This window comes from Hemicordylus capensis, chromosome 2, assembly GCF_027244095.1.
Source record: "Hemicordylus capensis ecotype Gifberg chromosome 2, rHemCap1.1.pri, whole genome shotgun sequence".
Lineage (NCBI taxonomy): Eukaryota > Metazoa > Chordata > Lepidosauria > Squamata > Cordylidae > Hemicordylus > Hemicordylus capensis.
This window is the reverse complement of record NC_069658.1, coordinates 141500524-141526749: the sequence shown is the minus strand read 5'-3', so window position 1 is coordinate 141526749 and position 26226 is coordinate 141500524. Positions and strand designations below refer to the sequence as shown.

Genomic DNA, 26226 nt, shown 5'->3' with positions numbered 1-26226 from the left:
ATTGACCATCCATCCAATGGGGAAGCCAGAGAGGAGGTTCTGCTTCAGTGGCAAGTTGCAGACACATGATACAGGAGCATCACTTTGCAAATTTTATGCAAAGTGGAGACTTTTATTTTTAGTGAAGAGCGTCCTCTATTTTCACTTTTTTAAGGATGGATATCGACTTTTTTCACCATCTGGACCTGGCAACCCTAGTTGTGGAGTGCACACTCAGTTCATGTGGGGCCAGATGTATTAGGTCTCTTCATAACCCCATACGAAGCAAGGGTATGCTCTACAATACACCAAACTCTCTTCTCCAGCCACACATTGCTGTTGAAGTTCTGTAACTCTGCTAAGTTGTCAGGGCAAATCAGCCATTTACTAACTTCTGTCAGAGCTAAGTCAAAGGCAGCCATTGAATGGGAGGCAAGAGACTGGAGCCAGGGCCCTTAAAGGACTGTCATTGTTTAAGTAAAGTTACAGTCAGAACATGAACTTATTTATTGTCTTTCCTGGTGTAGAGAACCAATGGCAAGGGGCAGAATAATTCTGGTTGTGAAGAACCCTTGATTGCCAGTGCCTAGATAAATGTTTTAGCCTGTCACCCTGGTGGTTCTCTGTATAAGACAGCTGTAGACAAACTTGTGAGGTCCTGGTTCTAGTCCTGATATGCTCATGTCTGAGGAACCCTGGCCATGCTGAACTTCAAATATTCCACAGGCTATCTTACCTGTAACAAAACATTGGCCCCATAACACCAAACTGGAGTTGAATGGGGCAGAGGTTGGAATGTCCAAATGTGTGAAACTGTGGTTTCATGGCAAAAGTGACTTGCGGTTTCCCTCACCAAACTCCAATTTGAACATTCAGTTTGTAGTTAGTCCACAATCAATCAGTGCCTAGTACTCCAGCACCTTATTGAAAAATACTCTTCCTGCAACACAGCCTCCCTTTATGTAGCCTTCACTTTCCTTAAAGCGGCTTTTGACTATCTTGGGAGTCAAATTATGGGAGAAGCTGGAAGTCTCCTCAATTGACTGGCGATTGTTATACCTAATATGTATGCTTCACACCGGCACATCGCTCAAGGTAAGGTGCAACCTCCAGGGACATCTCACAAGTTCTATCAAAACTCGGAAGGGTGTAAAGCTAGGCTGCATACTGGCCCCACTATTATTTATCTTTTACATTAACACCATGGTGGGCCAACTCAATAACCTAGATTCCCACCCCCGTAAACTTGCAGGATCCCATATTTCCACCCTACTATATGTAGATGATGCAGCAATACTCTCAAGGACTCCCATTGGCCTTAAATGTGCATTCAGGGCCTTAGCATGGGAAGGAAGATCTGCTGGAACTTAATTATTATAAAACAAAAATTATGGTCTTTGCTAAAAGGCCCAAGATCCGCACTTTGTCTATAGAAGGGCACAAGGTTGAACAGATTCCTTGTCTTAAATACCTGGGAGTAGTCCTTCACTCCATTGGCACTAGGAAGAAACATGGGGACTATGCCGCATTAAATGCACAGAGGAGTTCCTCCACTATCCTTAAGTTTCTCCGGACAAGAGGTGACCATTATTTACCCACAGCACTTAAATTGTATGAAGCCAAGCCGCTAGCACAGCTTCTCTACGGTGCCCAGCTGGGCCCCTTTCCCAACTTCTCCCCAGTGGAGTGTGTGCAATCAAAATTCCTGAGAGCAGCCTTTCAAGTTCCAAGATGTGTTTCTAATGCCACCTTGCAACTGGAGACAGGCCTGATGAAAGTGGAGACAAGGGCCTGGATTACCATACTTAACTATTGGCTTAGACGATCTCTCTGTCTCTTAGGCCTTGCCCCCTAACCCTGAGTGATGACTTTCAATCTGGCTGGAAACAGTCAATTATGACTAACATATTGTCCTTGGGCCTATCCCCACCTCCACTTAGTTATCATGGGCTATGATCCAGCCAAGTCTCTTATCAAACAGCGTATTACAGACACAGAGCGCCAATCTGATATAGGCAAGGCCCCGAACTTCCTCATCAGTGAAGGACTCAGGTATTCTGACTCTCCTGTGGCATACCTAACACAACTGAAAGTCCCAAAGCACAGGAGGGTTTTCACGCTGGTGCATTGCCATGTTCTTCCCTCAACCATGCTTGAGGGATGATATAGGAAGACCCCACTCTTGGAACATCAATGCCCTTTGACTCAGGGCAAGTAGAAACAACAGGACACCTCCTCCTTCAGTGTTTGTACTACAGGGACATCCGTGCCACCTTCATTCTACCGTTATTACATAAGTATCCTGATCGTACGGACCACTTTTACACCTCTTTACTGCTATCTGATAGCAACCCCGCCACCACTTACAGTGTTGCCAGGTTCTGTGCAGCAGTGATTAAAATCAAGTGGATGATGACCTCTTGCTCGTGCCCAGCACCCAAGTTTATGGTTTAACTCAAGCACACCTTTGCCTGCTGCCTCAGAGCACTTCATGGCAGCCCAGCACTCCTACCGTTCTACAGTCCCACAGCTTCTTTTATGTTCATCTTGCCCAAAATTGATAAAACTCTTACTATGTCTATAGTTGCCCTTGTATGCATTTTATATCTCCTTTTACGCCTCCACATTTTTCATATAACTTTTTAATGCATTCTTGCTTCTCTCTTTTATGCCTTTTTTTGAAAAATGATGTTTTTATGATGCCTTTTATAAATATTTGTACCAATTTTTTTACCATTCTTAACTACTGTTAACTGCAGTTTCCAGGTTTCGGCCATTAAGGGTCATTTTGTTTGCAGCCTTGCCTTGTTTTAGACAGCCATAGTTTTATTTTAAATTTTACTTCTTTTTCTGATTTTCATAGTCTTTTATAGCTGGTCATAGAGTGATCTGATAATCCATGGTTATTATGTCTTGTAATGAGTACTGTATGGGGTTGTGGTTGTGATGTTATGTTTGTTGTATTTTATACAACTGTGTTGCTTTGTATGTTATTGCTTGTAAGCCGCCCTGAGTCCTATGGGAGTAGGGCGACACATAAATCTAAATAAATAAATAAATAATAGTGTTTCAGTATATTGTGCACCACTAGGCTTTTAATATCTACTTTTACTTATACATGAAATATGTTAACACCCCTCATACTTTATGATGGTCTATGACCGTAATAAAGATTGATTTGATTTGATTTGTAGTGAGTTTCGCTGCTCCAACCTGAAGTTTTAAGGCAGCCGTGTAATGTCCAAATGCAGACACTGCCATAACCACAGTTTTGTGCCATTTCTGGAACCAAAGTCATAGAGAGGTCAGCCCAGAGCAATCCAGGAATGCACCCGCTCCATGCCTGCCATGCTTCTCGCTGGCCGCCTCTCCGAGCACTTGCCCCATCTCTGCACTCCTTGAACTATTGCCCAGCAGCAGGGACACCACCTTGTCCCATCCCAAGCTTCTAAGTCTATCAAAGGGAAAAGTCACATGGGGGGAGATGCCCACTTTCCACTGTGTCTCTTGTTCCCTCCTCTGTCAACCAGAAGGGATAGGGGATGGGATGGCAAGACGGACACTATGTGTTTTGATGACCAAAGGTATGTGAAGTATGTTCAAAAGCACATGCAGTTGTGGTGGCACCATAAACCAGGCAACCCAATTAGATCACTACGAAGATAAGGGCAGGGGAGCAGTACCTGCCTTTGGCTTTAAAAGACAGGCCCACCAAGGAATTCTTGAATGTCTCTGCTCTATTTTTTGTACAATACATTTGGGGAAGTGGGGCCCAGCCCTATTCCCTTGGGTGCAAGCATGCACTCCATGGCATGACTCATGAGAAGAACCATCCAGTAGGATGCAGGGATTGAGCAGAATAGTTAGTAATGTGTGACGATGCCCCTTCTCCCAAGGACAGCTCTTTCATGAGAGTGAAAGGCCATGAGACATGCATGCAGGCCAGACAGCAGCTGCAGCCAGCCTGGTTGGACAGGCTGTGGGGACTGATACCCCAACACCACCTTTCCCTGTCTTGGCGACTGCCATGATGAAGCAGCCCTCTGCCTGTCAGGTCATCCATTGGCACATATCCATATTTGCTTTTTCCTGGAATGGCAACCACTTTCCTGGAATCGCTGATAATTTGGGCACCCCTTTCCCATGATTTCCAAAGGCGGCTGATCTGCATACTCCGCAACACCAGTTCAAACCCAGGAAATTTGAATCAGAGTAAAGTTCTATCCCCAGTCAAAGTGTTTCCCTAGTCTGCCCACATGCTACCACTGCCCACATGCTACCACTGGGACACATGGAGTGGCCACTACTCCTTGGGAGTATGAAAGGATTGCCAGGAGAGGAGAGAGTCCGATGTATACGTTCTATTATTTACCAGAGAAAATGGGGGCCCAGCATTAGTGGGGAGCCCTCAATTTGGATGGCCTAGCTCATGAGAGCACAGTCCAACGGAGGACCTTACAGGGCTGAGAGACACTCCTCGGAGAAGCCTCTGTCAGTCTGTGCAGACAATACTGAGCTTAGATGGACCAATGGTCTGACTCAGTATATGGCATCTTCCTATGTTCCTCTCATAAGAGGGCTAATCTCTAGCAGGCAAGCTGACATAGGGGCAGGAGTGAGCTTGGGGGTTTATGGACTGCATCCTGGGGTCTGCCATCACAAGAGTGTCCTTAGTCACAGTGGACCAGAGCACTCGATCCTGTGCCCTCCCTCATATACATATTCCCTCCTAGGAAGTCATCATGATCCCTTCCCAGAGTTACATTAAAAATATTGCCCCTCACCATCCTCCCATTGCCAGAAATTGTGCTTTTGGGAGACTGTTTTGGTTCAGGGCTGTTATGAGGACGGTGGTGCAATTGCTGTCAGGAGTGTGGGCAGTCCATTCAGAAAAGGCGTGATCGCGTTCAACATGCCCCATTGGAGACTGTGGCCAATGGCTGCCAACCTGCAAAAATTCCAACACTTTGCCCACAATCTGGTGATACAAGTGCTGCAGAACGTGCTCGGATGCTGCCTCAGCAGATAAGACAGAGGGAGTGGCTCCCCTGCCCTGAAACCAGAGGTTGCCAGGCTAAAGTTGGACAAACATCTGCAATGTGATTTATGGTTATAAAATTAACCTCGGGTTCGTCTACCCACAGTTTGCCATTACGTGCGAAGCTAGCCAATGTCTGAGTGCTTCAGCCTAGACAGAGAACTGGTGAGCCTGCACTGAGCCACATGCTGAAATGAAGCACTCAGTCACTGAACAACAAAGTGGCCATCTGAAACACTTTGACCTGCTTCCTGAAACACCAAAAGGGTTGTGTGAATCAGTCTTATACCTGCACAGATGGAAGACTTCTCAGCTAGACCAAATAGCACTTAGCAATAGCAATAGCACTTACATTTTATATACCGCTCTATAGCCGGAGCTCTCTAAGCGGTTTACAATGATTTAGCATATTGCCCCCAACATTCTGGGTACTCAGCCATAAATCCTCAATTATTTATCATAGGGAAAACAAAATCCAACTCTCGGAATCTGTCCAAGGGCTAGTTCTCGCTTTAGATTTTGTACTCTGAGATATCCCAATATAAAGTATACAAGCCTCTTATAAAGTTAGCAAGGGACTGTGAATAAAACAGAGAGTGTCCTCTTTTAAAATATTCATAAGCAGCAATCAAGAACAATTCAGACATTGGTTCCGAGTATTTTAAAACAATGTGTGCCTAATTTTATATGTGTGAGCTTCACATTTAATGACAAGCATGTATCTTTCATATTTGGGAATGCCATGCCTAGGCTACAGCACACACAACAAACGTCCTAGAAATAAGTCATTCCATGTAAGGCTCTGGGTAAATTCCACACATAGACAATAATTACAGACCTACCCACATGTAATTGACTACATCTATACATGCTGTACAGTATACGTGAATGTAAGGTCATGACCCATGACGATCTTCAGGTAGAATTCGAGCTGGTTGCTACACAGAAGCTATTTCAGAGTAAAAATTTCATTCTGCATCTGGAGTCCTAAGAGAATATTGCCTCCTTAGAATGGAACAGAACAGGCTGCTTTAGATTCCCAGCTCAGCTGACTACCACAGCTGTATTAATTTCTAGCAAAAATAGTGCTGGAGATCTTCCCCATTCCTCATGCACACCCCAATAGACAATTTTCCACAGCTTCTACTGCAGTGCCCTTTTATTTACTATAGCTTATTAAATCAGAAAGAACCAGCTTCGTAAAGGAGTTGAGCAGCAGGTCACCTCCATTTTTCCACCAACCCAAAGACAAGAAGCCATATATACAACTGCTTATCTTTTCTTTGCAGCCCTACTAGCTTAGCTCTGAGCCTCAGGCAGAAAGTCTCGGTGTTATCTCTAACAGAAAATTTATGTTTGCTCTCTGCATCATTGCAGCCACCACAGCTGCCTTTAACCCACAAAACTGTACATTCCTCATAAAACAACACACAAAATCAGCTATATCCTCTCACAAACATATAGGAACTATCCTTTCATTGGATGTACCAAGTGGCTGCTTCCTAGATTATTAGATTTCAAGGTCAGGGAAAATCGTTGTTTACCTCCCCACACACTGAAGTCAACTAATGAGACCCTAGTCCATGTACACCCACTACCTGAGGCTAGACAGGTGGTTACAGCAGAGTGAGCCTTCGCTGTATATCTTGCTGCCAAGAAAGGCCTTGAAGACCAGCCTGTTAGCAAAGCTTCGAAACCTTACAAAACCCTTCCTATTTAGATTGTCTTTTGGATTAGAAACCTTATGTTATTTTATGTTTCAATTCCGGTTTGGTCTACTGGTGTTTTATCTGGGTTCACGTCTGTTTTAGAACATGTTTCATATGGATAAAAATTGTTAATGATTGAATTGTAGTAGGTTTACTATGCAAGATAACTTGAGAACTTATTTAGGGGCTATAAGTTGCGGTATACAGTATTTTCCCTAATACAAGATGATTCTGAATTGAAGACAAGCCCCTTAAAAATAGAGGTTAAATACAGATTAAACCTACATTTACCCAAAAGGAGGATGACTCTGGATTTAAAATGACCCCTGATTTCTAGCATGAAAAAACTTGAGAGAAAATTAGTCTTGGATTTAGGTAAATACAGTGAAGAAATAACATACATAATCCAGCATTTCTGTGAAGTGCATCTGATCTATGTTGGTTTCAGATCAGCCAGTTCAATTAGTTTATAACCACAGAATTTATTAATGTGTTATCCCAGTGGTGAGGGTGCTGCTGTTCTGTAATCTGGTCCAGACTACTTCAATAACATCTAGATAGATGCAGAGGCGTAACTATAGGGGGGGCAGGGGGGCATGTGCCCCGGGCGCCACCCTCGTTAGTCACATGGGGGGCGCCAAAAAGTGCCCCTGCCGATCCCCTGGCTTTCCCTTTTTTGGGTTTTTTTAAAAGCACAGCAGTCGAGTGAGCAGTCCGACCGCTCCGGTCCACGTGGTGCCCCCTCCCCCGGTGCCACACCCCCGCCCCCCCATTGCTCGGCTCTGGCATGCGGGCGCCTAAAGTTTGTCGACTCAAACAATCTTTGTCATCACAGCATGAGCAGGAACAGCAAGTACTCCGCACTCCCAGTCCCCGCCCCACCACCAGTCGCGCATGCGTGGTGCTGGTGTCTGACTCCTCCTCCCAACTCGCCGCCTGCAGCACGTGCGTCGGTGACGAGGCAGGAAGTCGGACTCAGAGTCGGAGCAGCGACGGGAGTGTTTCTGCTGCTGAGGCCACTGAACACAAGCACTAGGGGGAGTTAACGGTCAGCCACTGCCGCATAACACAAGCAAAAGCACCAGGACAAGGTGTGTGTGATGATTGACGTGCGAACTTGGTCGGGCGGGGCAGGCTTGGCATTGCATTGGCATTGTTTTTTTACGGGGTGGTGGTGAGGGCATAGATGGCTCGGTGGTAGTAGGGCACCTGCTTTACATGCAGATCATGCCAGGTCCCAGGTCCACTTCCTCCTCCCCACCTGAAGCCCGAGGCTGGTGTGGACAACTACGGAGATAGATGGAGCAAACGGCCGCGCCTGACTGGGTATAAAGCGGCTCTCTAGGGTCCCTTTAAAACCAGAAGAGGAATTTGATGAGGCCGCTGGGCTGAACAGAGTGTTTTCACCTCCTCCCACCGTCGAGGAGGGCGGTCTTAATACATTTCTGCCCGCCCTCATCACCCACCAGCTAGTGGCCCCCAGACTGCGCAGCACTAGACCGACCGAGAAGAAGTTCTCTCACACGGCCATGGCAGCAGCCCCGCGCTTCCTGCCTCTCTTGGGGCTAAGAAGCCTTTACTGGCGCCCTGGTGGACTTGGAAGGGGGAGCACGCCTAGAAAGTTCAGTGCGGCGGCACCTCCCCGGCGGCTGGAGCTGCGGGGCATCTACCCACCCCTGGCCACTCCCTCCACCTCACAAGGCGAAGTGGATTACATCCGGTTGGAAGAGAAGGTGCGCCTTTACGCCGGGCTTCCCTTCCGAGGTAGGGGCAGCAGCAGAAGGGACGTGGCAGCAGTGGGCTCCATCTAGGGTTGACGTTCATCAGGCAGCTTGTCTCCCCTGACCTTTTGAGTTTTTCCCTGTCGCGGCGGTGGGGGGGGCGCGGTGGGGGGGGCGCAATTTCAGTGCTTGCCCCGGGCGCCGTTTTCCCTAGTTACGCCTCTGGATAGATGGGTCACATGGACAGGGTAAGTGATGTAATTCCTTATCACAGGGATTCTCAACATTGGGTCCCCAGATGTTATTGGACTTCAACTCCCATAATTCCCAGCCCCAGTGGCCTTTGGTTGGGGATTATGGGAGCTGAAGTCCAATAACATCTGGGGACCCAACATTGAGAATCCCTGCTTTACCATACCTATGTCAACCTTTGTGAAGAGGAGAGTGTTAGGTGATGTTCACATGAGAAATAATCACATTATTCACCCTATGTGATTCCACCATCTAAAACCAGAAGCATGGAATTAGACCACAGAGAAACTGCTCCCACACACAACTGAACTAGCCCATATAATATAGGGGAGGTGTGGATGCACTGGAATGGAATGCCTCCCTTATGTTTCCAGGACAGGTGGATCAGGCTTCCTGCTGCAGACCTCTTTGTAGATACAGTAGGTGAAAGCTCTTTAACTTGCTCGCAAAGAGGTTATAACCCTTATATTATTGTTATATGCCTCAAGCTCATGCCATGAAAGTGCATTCTTTATATAAATCATTGGAGAAAATGGAAAAAGAGTGTCTGACCAAATCCTGAGAAATAGAAAATAGACCACTTTGTAAGTAGTTCCTCCTGGTTAAATACAAGATCATCCTGGCCCCATTTGAAGCCAGGTTGTATATTCACTATCCAGATATCAAATGCAATGCTATAGGCTATCACTTAAAAAAAAAAATCTAGCTACTCTATTACCTTGATTGAGAAAGCTCTTTGGAGAGCACTTAAAGTATGCAGAGAAAATGAACATTGAGATGGGTGTTAAAATTCACATAAGACTAATATAGCTGTGCGATCAGGTGCTAATGCAACCTTTTATTTTTCAACCAATGCCAGAGGCAACTTCTATTCTCTGGTCAAATAAAACTCTTCTTGCTTCTCCAGAGTATTTTACCTTATGTGACCTTTACTGGTGGCTAAATGCATTGCTGGTGGCTAAATGGGTTTTCTTTCCCTGTGTGTTACACTGCAACACAATGAGAAAATTGGGAGCCCAACACTACCAGTCTTCCCATAGAATGAGCAATAGAAAGAGGGGAGTGCTGAGAACGTTACTTAAAACACTTACATTTTTCATAAATTCATTGATCCTATACAAATGAATGACTAATTACATAAACAGTTATATGCGACCAAGTAAATAGTAGGTGTGCCAAAGGCATGCATTGGATCTGATTGATTAATTAAGTGCCATCAAGTCGGTGTCGACTCTTAGTGACCACATAGATAGATTCTCTCCAGGATGATCTGTCTTCAACTTGGCCTCTAAGGTCTCTCAGTGGGGAGACATTGCTGTCATAATCAAGTCCATCCACCTTGCTGCTAGTCATCCTCTTCTTCTCTTTCCTTCAACTTTTCCCAGCATTATGGACTTCTCAAGGAAGCTGGGTTTTTGCATAATGTGTCCAAAGTATGATAGTTTGAGCCTGGTCATTTGTGCCTTGAGTGAATGATTTGATTTGTTCTATAATCCATGTGTTTGTTTTCCTGGCTGTCCATGGTATCCTCAAAGCCACACAGAGATGTAAGTTTGGGCGGGGTGTAAATTAAATAAACAAACAAAAAACAAACAAACAAATAAATAAATGTCTTCTCTGGCACCAAAGTTCAAAAGCTATTTTTAAAAAAGCAGTTAACCCCTGCTAACTGAGCAAAGAGGCACCTTTTCAAAGTGGTGATTCTCTTTATTTAGCAGGGGGAGAGTAACTGGCCCTGTCCACCCCCAGCACAATTCCTCCAGTTACTGTTGCTGGTGTCTACTTATGTTTCTTTTAGATTGTGAACCCTTTGGGGACAGAGATCCATCTTATGTATTTGTTATTTCTTTATGTAAACCACCCTGAGCCATTTTTGGAAAGGCAGTATAGAAATTGAATAAAATCATCATCATCATCATCATCACCATCATCATCATCATCGACATAGCAATACCAAGGGATAGAGGAATAGAAGAAATAGAAAAAATTACAAAATACAAAGATCTACAAATTGAAATTGAAAGGCTGTGGCAGAAAAAGACCAAAGTAATCCCAGTGGTAATTGGCACCCTAGGTGCAATTCCAAAACAACTTGAAGAGCACCTCAGCACCATAGGGGCCACAGAAATCACTATCAGCCAATTACAAAAAGCAACTTTACTGGGAACACCCTATATTCTGCGACAATATCTATAATAACAGCAACAACATTGATAATAAAATTCAGCCATCCCAGGTCCTTGGGTAGGACTCGATGTGTGGATAAAACAAACCAGCCAATAACACATGTCTGACTGTGTAAACAAGAAATAATAATAGTGTCAATAATTTTTCTATTTTGCTTCTTCAGAGTCCAGCTTTTGCATCCATAGACTGCCATGGGAAAAACTATGGTCCGAACAATTCTAATATTTGTAACTGTAGACATATCACGGCATCTAAATAACCTTTCCAAGCCCTTCATTGCAACCCTACCAAGTGCTAGTCTGTGGCGTATTTCTTGACTGCTGGATCTTTTACTGTTGATGGTCCATTCTAAAAGGCAGAAGCTATCCACCACTTCAATGTCTTCATTATCAGTTCTGAGGCTGGTGGCTGTACCCGTTGTCATTAGCTTAGTCTTCTTGACATTTAGTCGTAGTCCCAGTTTTTCACTGTGCTCCTTGACTTTCATTACTAGAGCTTGCAGATCATCTGCATTCTCAGCTATCAGAGTGGTGTCATCAGCATAGCGGAGGTTACTGATGTTTCTTCCTCCAACTTTAAAACCACACTCATCTTCCTCCAATCCAGTTTCTCTCAGTATATGTTCAGTATATAAGTTGAATAAATAAGGAGAAAGAATACATCCTTGTCTTACTCCTTTACTGATCTGGAACCAGTCCGTTTCACCATATTCCATCTGGACTGTGGCTTTCTGTCCTGTGTACAGGTTTCTCAAAAGATCAATGAGATGTTCTGGGACGCCCATTTTCCTAAGGATATTCCACAACTTGACATGGTTGATGCAATCGAAGGCCTTTCTGGAGTCAATAAAGCACATATTGACTTCTTTTTGGTATTCTTTGGCTTTCTCAATTATCCAGCAATGATGTCTCTTGTTCTTTGGCCTTTTCTGAAGCTTGAGCATCCAGCATTTCCTTTTCTACATAGGGCTCTAATCTGCGTTGGATGATCCTGAGCATTATTTTGCTAACATATGAAATTAAGGATATTGTGTGATGGTTTGCACAATCTGTTAAGTCTCCTTTCTTTGGTATGGGTGTGTAGACTGACCTCTTCCAATCTGTTGGCCACTGTGTTGTTCTCCAAATTTGCTGGCATAGTTTGGTTAAAGCCTTGACTGATTCTTCTTCTGTTGCCTGCCATATTTCTGTAGCTATTCCATTAATTCCTGTAGCCTTCCGACTTGGTAATGACTGGAGTGCTGATCTAACTTCATCTTCCCGTACTAGAAGTTCTTGCAAGAAGGGAAAATCTTATAGAGTATCTTAGATGTTGATGTCCCTGCTGTACAGATTTTCAGTATACTCCTTCCATCTCTGTTTGATCTTCCCTGAAACAGTTACTATATGTCCTTTGGCATCCCTTAATATACCAATTTGAGGCTGGAACCTCCTGAGTTCAGAGATCTTTTGGAAAACTTTCCTTGTTTTCCATGTCTATTTCCATCCTCAAGGTCTTTACAGGTGTCATTGTAGTACTGCTCCTTGTCTCTTCTAACAAGTTTCTGAAATTCCCTATTAAGTTCCTTCCTGAGGTCTTTATCTTTCTTGACTTTGGCATCTCTCCTCTTCTTGGCTGGGAATTGTCATAATCTGTTCTGACATCCATTTTGCTTTCTTCTGTTTCTTGGTCTTAGGCAGTCTCTTTTCACATTCATCCTTAACAACTTCTTTGATTTTATTCCACAGTTCCTCCGGTTCCCTATCAATGAGGTTCAGAACTTCAAAGTGGTTCCTGATGTTCTCCTTGAAAATGGTGGGTACATTCTCAAGATCATATTGTGGTGGAAATTGGATAGCTTTGTTTTTCCGCTTTCGCTTGACTTGGAATGTGCACATGAGCAGTTCGTGATCGGTTCCACAATTGGCCCCTGGCCACGTTTTTGCTGTTATAACTGAGCTCTTTCACCTCCTTGCACCAATAATGTAATCAATTTGATTTCTGTGTACCCCATCTGGTAATGTCCATGTGTATAGGTGCCGCTTTGATCGTTAACAATGAATAGATCATTGGCTTGGCAGAAACGAAGTAGTTCTCCTGCTTCATTTCTGTTTCCTAGGCTATACAGTCCAACTGTGTTTTCCTCCTTACTATTGCCAACTTTAGCATTCCAATCTCCCATCATCACCAGCACATCTTGCTTACATGCTCTGTCAATTTCAGACTTGAGCATAAAACTTATCAACTTCTACTTCTTCTGCATCAGTCTTTGGGGCATAGGCCTGAAAAACTGTCCTGTTAAAGGGCTGACCATGAAATCTAATTGATATTAGTCAGTCACTGACCGCATTGTACCCAAGTACTGTCATTGCTATATCCTTCCTGACTATGAAAGCAACACAATTCCTTCTTTGGTTTTCATGTCCTGAGTAGTAAATTGTATGATTTTCTGACTGAAAGTGTCCAATTCCAGTCCATTTTAATTTGCTCATGCCCAAGATGTCAATCTGTAGTCAATTCATTTCATCTTTCAGTGTGTCAAGCTTTCCCATATTCATGTTGCTTACATTCCACATTCCCACAATAATTCTTTCTTTGCATCTTCATATTTCTTTTCCAGCATGGCAACATCAGCTGCTAGACATCCAAAAGGCTTTAGTCTAACGGTATCATAAACACTATTGGTACTTTGAGAGATCCTCATCTCTTCCTCAGTAGCATGCTGAGTACCATCCAACCTGAGGGGCCCATCATCCAGCACTACATCGACAATCATTCTATTTTGTCTAGCCATGTGGTTTTCTTGGTAAAATACAGGAATGGTTTACCATTGCCTTCTCCCATGCAGTATGAAATGATGCCTTTCGTCATTAAAGTGACCATCCTCCCTATATTGCTGCTGCCCAATATAGGTGCCTGCTTGCTTTAGCTGGGCAACTGGGATGAACTTTTCGCCTTGGGTGACCCTACTGGGAGTAAACCTCCCGGCATACTTCACTCATCCCTCCCAGGAACACACACACACACACCCTGCCACGATGAGGCAGAAAAGGAGGACTTGAGGGGGGTACATTGGATAGGCTGGCCGAATTGGGTGTCAGAGGCATTGCTTGGAGGTAGTTCTGCTCCCACCTCGAGGCCCATTCCCCAAAAGGTGGTGCTGGGGAACTACTGCTCAACCCATTGGCAGTTATACTATAAGATTCCACAAGGTTCCATTCTTTCCCCTATGCTGTCTAACATCAACATGAAACCACTGGGAGAGGTCATCAGGAGATTTGGCTTGAGATATCATCAATGTGCAGATGACACTCAGTTGTATCCCTCTTTTTCATCAGACACAGGTGAAGCAGTGACTAACCTGAATCAGTGTTTGGATGCAGTAATGGACTGGATGAGGATGAATAAGCTGAGACTCAATCCAGAAAAGACAAAAGTACTGTTGGTTGATGGTTCCTCTGACCTGGTGAATGATGTTCAGTCTGTTCTAAATGGCGTTGCCTTCCCCCGAAGGACCAGGACCAGTCTGGGGGTGCTTATTGATCCAGCACTGTCACTAGAGGCTCAAATGGCCTCTGTGGTAGGGATGTGCATTTCATTTTGTATACAAAACGTTTTGTGCACAAAACAGGCCATTTCAGCAGTTTTGTAGCCAAAACAAAACACCCGATGCTCAAAAGAGAAAATTTTGTAGCCAAAACAAAACGTCCCTGTTTCAGATACAAAACATTTTGCTGTTTCGGCTGTTTTGGAACTCCATTTTGCAATCACAAAAAGTCTTTCTTCTTCGGTCTCCATTTTGAGTTTTGACATCTATTTGAATTACAACCCTTCCAGCCTGCAAACTGGCCAGCGAAAACATGAGCTGATCTGCTGGCAATTGCCTTCTTATTCCTTTTAAGGAAATTTGAGGGTAAAATTTACCCTCATTGGCCAGTGGGGCAGTGTGCATTAAAAATACAGACAAAATTTATCAAATAATAATGACTGGACACTCATTCTGGCAGACAACAGTCTGTATCATAGAAGGAAACTAGTCCCATGGCCATCCTTCCATGAAGCAAGAGTGCCTTCTAGAGCAATCCCCCCTGCAGGGGCGTATGTAGGGTAGGGCAGGCAGGGCACGTGCCCCAGGCGCCACTTGAAGAGGGGCGCCATTTTCTAAAATTAAAGAATTTTTAAAAAATGCCACCAAAAACAAAATGGCTACTACGCATGCTCAAATGGCCTCTGTGAGGCCCTAGGCCATGCCAGGCCTCGCAGAGGGCATTTGAGCATGTGTGGTGGCCATTTTGTTTTCCGTGGCCTTTTTTAAAAAAGTATTTCTAAAAATGGCCACCACACATGCTCAAATGGTCCCTGTGAGGCCCTAGAGGCCAGCGGGGGGAGGGGGAACCTTTGCATACCCCCCATGGCCTTTAGTAACTGTACACATTTTCAGATTGGCACTATGCAGTGGTGTAGCAAGGTTGGAGTGGGCCCAGAGACAAGATCTGAAAATGCCCCCCCCCCACTGAAGCTCAGCTCATGAAGTAAAAAAATCTTAAATGAGACTGAATAGTGGTAACAAAAAGCATAGTAAAATTTATTTATTTATTTATTTATTTATTTATATAAAATCTCCTATGTGCCACAATAGAATATCATCCTAAATTATTTTTTTAAAGGTTTTGTAAATTGCGAACGATGCAAGTCATTTAATGTTACTAGAGAAAGACATGCTGTTCTGATAGCTCCAGGTCTTAACACTCACATCAGTTTCGGAGGATGAATACAACGGAAGGAAGCCCGGGCGGGTGAGTGGCTGGGGGAGTCAGTCATGTGACTTGCCTCTGCGGGGGCCCCCAAGGCAGTGGGCCCCCAGACAACTGTCTCCTCTTGACCTATTATACTTTCGCCCCTGGCACTATGTACAAAGAATCAGGGCTTGTGAATACTGAGCTGAAGCTTATGAGCTAGGATTGTAATCATTTGCTCTTACTTTGCTTCTTGTGATAAGTGAGTTAAATGTGATGTCTTAATAATATGGCTATTAATGGTGAGTTTGTCTTTGAATCAGTGTGAAATCCTCAGTATTAAGGCCCACTGAGAGTTTCTTGCTTTCTTTCTCTCATTTTAACTGTATTTCTGAAATACTAGAATATATTCCAAGCAGTGACACAGTTTACTCTGCATATCCTTTAATTATTTTCAGAGTATCTGGGAAAAGTCCAATTCTCCATTTATTTTTACAACTTATGTAATAGTGATGCTACAATGCATAGAGAATTAGACAGGCACTTCTGTTTAGTTTTCCAAGTATACCTCCACATAGTATTTGGGTATTTCATGAGCCCCAGCATCCTGAAATTTGTAGTTTTCCAGCATTTTTTGTCCACTGCTAAATAGTTTTTGAAATATTAAAAGATTAACGAGCTTGACTTGTATTTTTCAGCTGATGATATGGTAAAATTATCTGAAAGATGGGTGTCAGATGTTTGGACAGGAGGCGCAATTTCAGTGCTTGCCCTAGGCGCTATTTCCCCTAGATACGCCTCTGCCCGCCTGGTATATTTTCACATAGCCTACACTTCAGTGCTGCTTATGGCAATGTTTCAGTGGCCACCTGGAGCTGAATCACTCTGTCAATGCAAATCAGGCCTGTACAACTGGTGATCCATTAAGTCCAACGCTGTCCACCAGCTATGTATAGCAGCCCACCAGGGCTTGATAAGCCTTTTGTTTTTATTGACTGCTTGGGACTGCTTGGGGTTGTTAAGCACCTGGCAGGCCACAATCGATGGTTTGCATTCAACTTGGCAAGTCCCAAGTTGTGAAGACCTAATGTAATTTATTATAGTAGTAAGACCTTTTTTTTAGTATTGCGTAGCCTCATAATTCCTACTTGACCAGGATGCTGAGCTTCAAACCATTCTGTTGTCACAAGGTGCATTAATTTTAATGGGTTTGTATTGGTACCGGACTGTGGCGATGAGCCTGAATGGTTTTCCTTGCAAGCCACAGCTCTTTCGGGGCCTTGTCTTTTGCACTGACTTTTAACTATACCGAAAGTGGCAGACAAGGTAGTCATGGCTGCTTCCACCCATTTGTCTCTAGGTCCTTTTGTCTGCCCCCTTAGCTGCAGTAGGGCAAAATGGAGACCCAGTAATTAGCGCAAGCAGAGGAGAATGAACAAAGGCATCAGGGAAGGAACAAGTGGAAGCAACTGCCTTGATGCCTGCTTCATGTGTTTGCAAGTAAACATACATTCTCTGGATTGCAGCCTGACAATCCAGCTGAGCCAAGAGATCTGCAGTGCCCAGCCAACCGCAGCAAGAGGCAGTAGTAGTGGGGGAGAAACCTAGCCGAGATCAGTATGCAGGATCATGGAAGGATGACCTTTAGGGCAGTTGCCTCTGTGAGAATACACAGCTCACTCACTTCAGAAACCCTTAATCACACTTCCCATGGGAAGAACAGCGTGGTGAGATGGATGTTGGCCTATAAAGCCCTAAACGGCTTGGGCCCTGGGTATTTAAGAGAATGCCTTCTTTGCTATGAACCACACTGCCCATTGAGATCATCTGGAGAGGTTCGTCTGCAATTGCCACCAGCTCGACTGGTGGCTACTCAAGGATGGACCTTCTCCATTGCTGCCCCGAGGCTTTGGAACACACTTCCTGCTGAAATAAGAGCCACCCCATCTCTTACAACTTTTTAAAAGGCAGTAAAGACGCATTTGTTCACACAGGCTTTTAATTAGACATTGTTTTAACTGTGTTTTAATTGTGTTTTAGTAGTTTTAACATTTAAAATTTTAATGTGTTAATCTTTTTATTGGTTTTTATTGTCTTGTAAACTGCCCAGAAAATCACGTTTTGGGCAGTATAAAAATGTGATAGATAGATAGATAGATAAACACATGCACCAAAAGGACAATGGAAAAGGAAATGTTCCTCTTCCTGTTGCTGCTGCAAAGTGCTTCTTAGGTAGCCACCTAATAATAATCAGTAATGAGCCAGGGCAGATGAATTAGGAATAGATTTACACAGAAGTCTAGGGTTCTTTGGCAGACCATGCCTGAAATGGAGCCCTTGCCAGCTTCCAGGAGTCCCTGCAGTACTTATAATGACATAATTGGCATGCACAGCAAGTAGAGCCTCCTGGGCACTTCCCAGATTGGACCCTGCAGTGGGGTCAGGACGCATCTCAGAAGTGTGCTTCCACACTCCCTGTGTTGTGACACCGCAGTCCCTACGCTGACAGCAGGGTGCCGTTCATATTTCCAATGCCTTGTTTCGAATTTAATTGCTGCGATATGGCCACCTTCATTGGCGCAGCGGGGAAATGCCTGACTAACAAGCAGAAAGTTGCTGGTTTGAATCCCTGCTGGTATGTTTCCTAGACTATGGGAAACACCTATATTGGGCAGCAGCGATATAGGAGATGCTGAAAGGCATCATCTCATACTGTGTGGGAGATGGCAATGGTAAACCCCTCCTGTATTCTACCAAAGAAAACCACAGGGCTCTGTGGGCGCCAGGAGTTGAAATCGACTTGATGGCACAATTTACCTTATAGTGCTATGATGTCATATATCTGGCGTAAAGGAGTTGCTGTTTTTTCAGGTTGTTAGTTTTTGCACGACTGCTCCCCCTGCTGTTTAGATTTTTAATGTGATTTGCCTGAATGGAAGCATTTTGCTGCTGTTGAGTAGCTAATCTGGAAAGTGCCCTGGCCAGGTTATGATCTGCACACAGTAGATTGGCCGATTGAGCACCCTCCATGGCAGTGTCCCCTCTAACAGGGATTCCCAGATGCTGTTCTCTACAATTCCCATAGTCCCCAAGCAAAAGCCATAGCAGCTAGGGATTCTGGGAGTTGTAGTCAGCAACACCTGGGAATCCCCTTTAGAGGGAGCACTGCTCCACGGATCCACAGAGTTAAGTCTGGGTGGGATAGAGAAGATCTGTTGTGCAGCATTTAAGCTGTACAATGGCCAGAAATGCTTCCACTGTATTCAGCACTGCACTGGCCATGGGTGTAAACCTCAATGCACCATTCATTTAGTGCCTCTGGGCAAGCTGCAGCTGCAGCCCGTACAGCATGGATCAATCCCTCTGCACTGAATGCGGGAGCAACGGGAGCCTTGTCCAATCCATGATGAGCAGGCTGCAGTAGCAAGAAAAACCTCTGGGAGCTGGTCCCCATGGGAGATAACATCTGTATTTGCTAGTGTCTAGACTTCTGAACAGGTCCACAGAGACTTGTAGGTGCTGTGCTAAGTCCTCTGACAGATTCACAGGAGAATCCCACCTGAGTAGAACCCTCCAGGTCTAGCCTGAATCCCAGGTTTTACTAGAATTTAGTTGCATCCCCAATTACCCTCATACTTGGCAATAATATAGCTCAACAAATTCTGCATGCAACAATCCTGTAAGGCAGGCTGAAATTATTGATTGATTGATTTGATTTGATTTGATTTGATTTGATTTGATATGATATGATTTGATTTGATTTGATTTGATTTATATACCACCCCTCCAAAAGTGGCTCAGGGCGGTTTACAACAACAAAAACTATTTATATACCCCTTTTCAACAAACATTTCCAAAGAGGTTTACATAGAGAAATAACAGACAAACAAGATGGATCCCTGTCCCCAAAGGGCTTACAACAAATAAAAACAATTAAAATCAATTAACAGCTAAAATCAAAACTAAATCAATTAAAATCATTTAAAACCAGCATTAAAAATTTAAAACATTAACATTAAAATCATTTAAAACCAGCATTAAAAATTTAAACCATAGATCTAATTAAAAGCCTGGGTGAATAAATGTGTCTTCAGTGCCTTTTTAAAAGTTGCCAGAGATGTGGAGGCTCTTATTTCAACAGGGAGCAATTCCGAAGTCCAGGGGCAGCAACAGAGAAGGCCCATTCCCGAGTAGCCACCAAACGAATTGGTGGTAACTGCAGGTGAACCCATGTTACAGTGATCCCCATGTTACAGACTGAAGTGTGGAGGGAAACTGATAGTGGCTTATCACTGGCAAACCAGTGAGCATATGGCTGAGGTGAGATTTCAGTTGAGGTCCTCCAATTCACAGCTTGCACTTTTAACCAGCTTAGAACTTTTAGGCTGGTTAAAAGCTTACACTTTTATAACTTACACTTTTCACCACTACGCTTTCAACCACCAAAGACGAAATTCTGGGGCCGTCCACAAATTTGATAGATAAATAAATTCAATACAAACTACTATTTTATTTCTTACAAGATGATGTTTATCAATGCATTTTATTCATTGACTTTAAAGGGGAAACTGGCAAGAGAGTATGTTAGCCATTGTACACAAAGGAAAGCCCTTTCCTGACAAATGTAATAAGGTATGGTAAAGTATGGAGAACCCTGTTTTAATTTACAGAATTTATGCACCATCCATTTGCTTTCTCTGGCTCCTTGGCATTTGGGAGGCATTGGCTTTTCCTTCTTTGGAAATGGTCATTGGTCAAACATTGCTTGCAACAGTTGTATGTGTCACTGCCAAATCTGCAAATGGCGGCATTTAGTCATGACAGACGCCATAGAATGCTTGAGATGTGAGAAAAGCAGCACACATCAGACTTCTTCTGATAACTCAACCATTTATAGCCTCCAATTCACTAGGAAGGCAGAAAAACTTAGATTGGAGACATTTAAAATGCAGCTTAACTGAGGATTCTTTTTGTTTCCTGATGCATCTGGGCACAGGACTATTTAGGCACCTGAGAACACCATACAGAGCACTGAAAACCTGTGAGGGAAGAGATCTTTTTTTTAAAGTGAGCACTGCTTCCAGGGGAAGGAGAGATCCATGAAAATCCTCTCTCCGCGCACACGTGTGGTACTCTGCATTAGCTCCACACCATTAGTGGTGATGTTGGTCAACCTGCCCTTTCAAGAACCTAAATGGCAAGCATATAAATGCCTCCTGATGTCATAAGTAATATTCTAAGTCATGAGGACAACTGGGAGAATGCATGTAAATAATTCTGAGCACTTCGTAAAAAGCACTATGTGCAGGCTTACCAGGCTGGGATTTCTGAGGTGGGACATGGTGATGTCACTCACAAGATTGCCAATCCCTGAAACATGGGGAATAAATAAAGTAATCGGGGCAGAATGCAGCAGTGTCCCAAAAGGGGCCTGAGATTAACCTTTGCTACCCATCCACCGGAGGAAAAAAGCTGGAAAAACAGAGTAATTGAGGGCAAGTGGTAATCCTAACTATATGTATAATGATCAGGAATCCTATGAATTTTGGTTAAGCACAGGATTTGGACTGGACTGGGAGATTTTTCCCCCCAGGTGGGACTGACTTTAGATTTGAGGGGAATTCTTCCCACTTTGCGGGTGCTTGGGTCTTCGGAGTTTTTATAAACCTGTCCAGATCCTTCTAGGCAGCACTGAATCTATTAGTAGTAGTATTTATTACATTTATGTTCCATCCTTCCTCCAAGGAGTTCAGGTTGATTTATATGGTTCTCTCTCTCATTAAAACAGCTCTGCATGGTAGGTCACTACTGCAAGCAGAGGAGAGTAGACAAAAGCACCAGGGAAGGAATGGGTGGAAGCAGCTGCTAATACCTCAATTCCTGTCTGATTAGGATGTTAAAGATAAAACCATACTCTCTGGCTGCAGTCCAGCAGCCCTAGGACTCAAGTCTAGAAGTTGGCACTCCCAAAAAAAACTTAGTGGAATTGTTATACAGGGTCAAGAAAGGATGATCCAGGGGGCAATTAACTGTGAGAATGCACAATTAATCCACGTCTGCAATCCCTAACACTATTCAACAAAAAGCAATGTTAGGCTTGGAGACAGCGATTGGCTCAGGGTCACCCTGTGAGCTTCATGGTTAAGTGGGCATTTGAACCTGGATTTCCCAGCTCCTAGTCTGAACACTACACCACATTGGCCAAATTCAGACGTAACAGGAAACCAGAGGTCTCTTCACTTCTGGTTTCCTTTCCTGCACATCCAAATTTGGTAAATTGAGTTTGTGGCGGAAAGGGACCCGCAGTTTCCCTGAACTCCAATCTGAACCTTTAGCTCAGAAGCTGTCCCCAATGCCTGAATGCGGCCGGGGGCGGGGGCGGGGGGCGGAACTGCGGGTCCATTGGATCTGTGGTTCCACATTACGTCTGACTCTCCAACCTCTCACACTCACAGTTCTCACTCTGTTGCTGAAGATGTCTGGTTTTATAACGGCAATAACTTTTGGGAGGTCACAATTTTAAAAGGAATCATGCATGATGCTCTGGGTGGTGAATGCACAGCAACCTACAAAGGAGTTGACATCCTGCTACCCACTGCCACTACTTCAAAATCTAACTTAGGAAACTAGTTGAACTACCTAGATGTTCTCTGGATACCCCAACATTAATCTCCCCACCCGCACCTACCCTGCAAATTAATTTTGAATAACTCATACCTCTAGGCCCCTTCATACACCCGAGAATTTCACTGGAAGCCCTTTCATCCCTTTCGCGCCAATTTCCAAGTACAAGGATTTAACCCCAACTCTAGAATGGATCCCAATAGTTATAGGATAGTTCTTAAGATTGAATGAGACCTAACCTAGTAGCAAACATGAATTGCCCCCTTTCTTAAGTGGGATCTGCCTTGGTTTGCATTTGGATGGGTAACTACATGCAAGTGCTGTGAGATAGTTCCCTTAGGAGGTGAGGCCATAGCTCAGTGGAACAGCATCTGATACTTGCTTGCAGGAGGTTCACTCCTTGGCATCTCCAGGTAGGGCTGGGAAATATTCTTGCCTAAAGTCTTGGAGAAGCCACCTAATGGCTTAGCGGGGAAATGACTTGATTATCAAGGTTGCTGGTTCAAATCCCTGCTGGTGTGTTTCCCAGACTATGGAAAACACCTATATCAGGCAGTAGTGATATAGGAAGATGCTGAAAGGCATCATCTCACACTGTGCAGGTGGAGGCAATGGTAAACCCCTCCTGTATTCTACCAAAGACAACCGCAGGGCTCTGTGGGCGCCAGGTGTTGAAACCGACTCGACAGCATATTTTACATTTAAAGTCTTGGAGAGATTGCACCATCCAGCTGTTTTTGGACTTCAACTCCCATAATTCCCAGCCACAGAGGCCAGTAATCAGGGATTATGGGAGTTGTACTCCAACATCTTCAGGAGGACTGGACTTGTACAGTCCTGGTGTAGACAATACTGAGCTAGATGGACCAATGATCTGACTTGATATAAGGCAGCTTCCTATGTTCCTATTCTAGAATAGTTGCTATTCTAGCTGTTTCAGAAATAATAGCACAACCCCTTTGTTACAACCCTTTTCCCTATACTGTACAGTAATTTAATATGTGCAACTGAAATAGTTGCAAATTCTTCCCCTTTTTATACTGCTGCCTCTTTCTTTCCCTTTCTGATTGGGACAATATTTTTCAACTAAGCAAAAGTTAAACCATGTATGTTCTGTGAAAACAAACAAAAATTAGATTGCTAGATTACAAGCTCCTTGGGGCAGGGACCTGCTCTCTCATTTTTTCTAAAGTGCCATGTGATTTGTTGTCATTTTATTTTCTCCTTTATATTTAAACTGTAGCAGTTAAACCATGTATAGTATAAACAAAAATCAATTAAACTATTACTATAGCTTTCTCATGTAATATCCTGCACCAAGAGGCTCAGGTCAGTTCTAAAATGCTTCAAATGTTCCCTCAGAACATTTCAATAAATTGATCTTCTGTTGTGTACATTGAAACCTTACTAATATGAGTTCACATTCCAAAATAGCAGAAATCACTTGTTTCAATCTCTGCATTGTTTTGATGAGCAAAGTATTATGCCAAGACCTAGAAGTGAGAGAGAAAGCCTCTGAACAATTAGGGGCTCTTCTTTCCCTACTTTTGCTTTTACCACCTTGGCTGTGTGTGTGTGTGTGTGTGTGTGTGTGTGTGTGTGTGTGTGTGTGTGAAGTCCTCTGCTTAATGGAAATTTTCTGCCTTCACATTTGCAATGAGAATAGCTATAAACCAAATGTGGAAAAAGATGCAAAGTAGAAGTTTCTTAAACTATCATTAATTGATCAGAGCACTGCTAATGAGAAAAGCACGTTACATTACTGTATTTTTCCTCACAGCACCCCTGTAAGGTAGGCTACTATTTATAGATGGGGATCTAAGGCAAAGAGATACTTGTCTAAGGCTCATGAATGAGGATGTGCCATCTGGATTAGACCATGTTTCTCAAACTCATGGGGCTTTCTTTACCCCAGTGGCACTTACATTTATTTAGGAACCAGTAAAAAAAACTTTTATGATGATATGCTACATCTGCCTCAGTGCAGTTAATCCTTCTTTTAGTACCTAATCTGGAATTCAATGTGTTTATGAGTTTTAAAATATATATTATTCAATTGCACCAATCCTGTACAATTTCATATTTTATTGTAACTGTAAATCATTGGGTTATCTTTATAGGTTCGTTTTTATATTTCTTATATAATGAATTGTGTCTTGCTTGATCCACCACCTAGCACTAAGCTGAAATATTTGGATCTAAATTTATTTAGTCCAGTTGGCATAACAGGAATATTCCAGATTAAAACCAGGCACTATACCTTAACTACAGAGTGAGCCAGGCTTCTTGTCTCATTTTAGTTAATACTCTTACTTAAAAAATAATAATTCCATCTCTGACTTAAGACCTTGTCTTATCAAAATGAAAGGGTAACAGGAAAAATATTGAAACAGAAATAGTTGATCTCCCTCATCTATACATGTCATGTTCAATAAGCAATCTATGAGTCCTCTTAAAGCTCTCCTACCTATCTTGTCATATCTGAGAATATAACTGTACATCCTTTTTTTTTTTAAGAATCCAGCACTGCATATTTGTACCCATCATTTCCCCTCCTTTCTATTACCAGAATATGATATTTTGATTCACAGGGGAAGTTGTCAGAGCAAAACACAACACATGAACTCTAGCACTTTTTTTATTTTTATTTTTATTTTTTAGTCTGTTGTTTTAATCACACTGGTTTTTTTCTTCAGGGTTAAAAAAAAGTTAGAAGTCTCTTATTTACAACAACCCTCTGTTTGGTCCCATTTCCACCCATTTCATGCAGCCCCTTGATTTCACTGAACACAAACAACAGCCCCTGGAAAAGTTTCTAGATGCATATCTCTAGGGAAATCAGGAGAGCTCCTCCTAAGAACAAACATTATAATCAGGAAAATCCAAAACTCACCTTTCCAGAAGGACAGGAACAAGGATGCCCAGAGGTACCAGCCAGAGTACACTAATCCTAGACACCTCTCTGTGAGCATATTGTCAAGCCACAATCAGGAGTCTAAGCAGACACCAGACGACGAGAAGGAACTCTGCCTGCCAGCAATAAATGATGGAGAGCGGGTGGCTAAGGCGAATGGGAATCAGCCAGCCAGCCAATTTCCCACCATGAAGGGAAAGCACATTTGCCCCAATTGCGTCCCACACGGCTCCCAGCGTTATTGCTAGTAATAAACTACATCCAAGTAGCAGGGACTTGGCTGGGTTGTGAAGATGGGGTTGAGTCCCCCCTCCAAAAAGCTCTGCGCCTTTCCTAGTGCCTGACGGAGGGAAGGAGCGTGAGCACACAGGACGAGCGAATGTGTGGAGGGAAGGGGGAGAGGGCGCGGGAGCGAGAAAGGGACATTGCCGCCTGGAAGAGATGCTTCCACATCCTCACCACTGTCTCCGTAAGAGTAACTCGGGGCCAACACGTCAGCAGCGTTTTCTACGCTAGTAGGAGAGTGCCTCTAGAGCGACATGCCAGGCAGTGTGTGAGACGGCGGCCAGCATCTCGCGCTTGTTCTTTTTTACGTAGCTGCTGGAGCAATTTTCAGTCAGAAAATTACAGCACGACGCTGTCTGTAATCTAATGGCTTGCGGGGAGGAGCGGGGCGGGGAGTTAGCGGGGAAGTTGCTGCTGCTAGGGACAGAGGGCTCAGGAGCACTTGTGAAGCATCTGTTGCATTCCAGTCCAGCCTTTATTTAGAAATTCCAAACACAAGGAAATAAATATGTTAAATGTTATTTTCTACCTTCTCCCCACCCCGGGGGCGTAACTATAATAGAGCAAGGGGAGATAGTTGTCTGGGGGCCCACTGACTTGGGGCCCCCCAGAGGCAAGTCACATAACAGACACCCCCAGCCTCGCACCCGCCTGGGCTTCCTTCAGTTGTATTCATCCTCCGAAATTGATGTGAGTGTTAAGACCTGGAGCTACCAGAACAGCAGGTCTTTCTCTAGCACCATTAAATGACTTGCATCGTAATTTGGCCAACTCTTTGTTTTGGAACTCAAATACATTTGGT

The 26226-nt window shown here is 43.7% G+C and overlaps 1 protein-coding gene across 1 annotated transcript in view; it reads right to left on the bottom strand.

Moving 5' to 3' along the window:
• The window catches only part of LOC128343247 (neuronal acetylcholine receptor subunit alpha-7-like), a 158539-nt gene extending 132829 nt beyond the window's left edge, over positions 1–25710 (bottom strand). Inside the window, exon 1 of the mRNA XM_053291999.1 lies at positions 25119–25710. Within this exon, the coding sequence (XP_053147974.1) occupies positions 25119–25197 (79 nt within the window). The 5' untranslated portion in view covers positions 25198–25710. The remainder of the gene's footprint in view (positions 1–25118) is intronic.
• Positions 25711–26226: the final 516 nt, after the last annotated feature.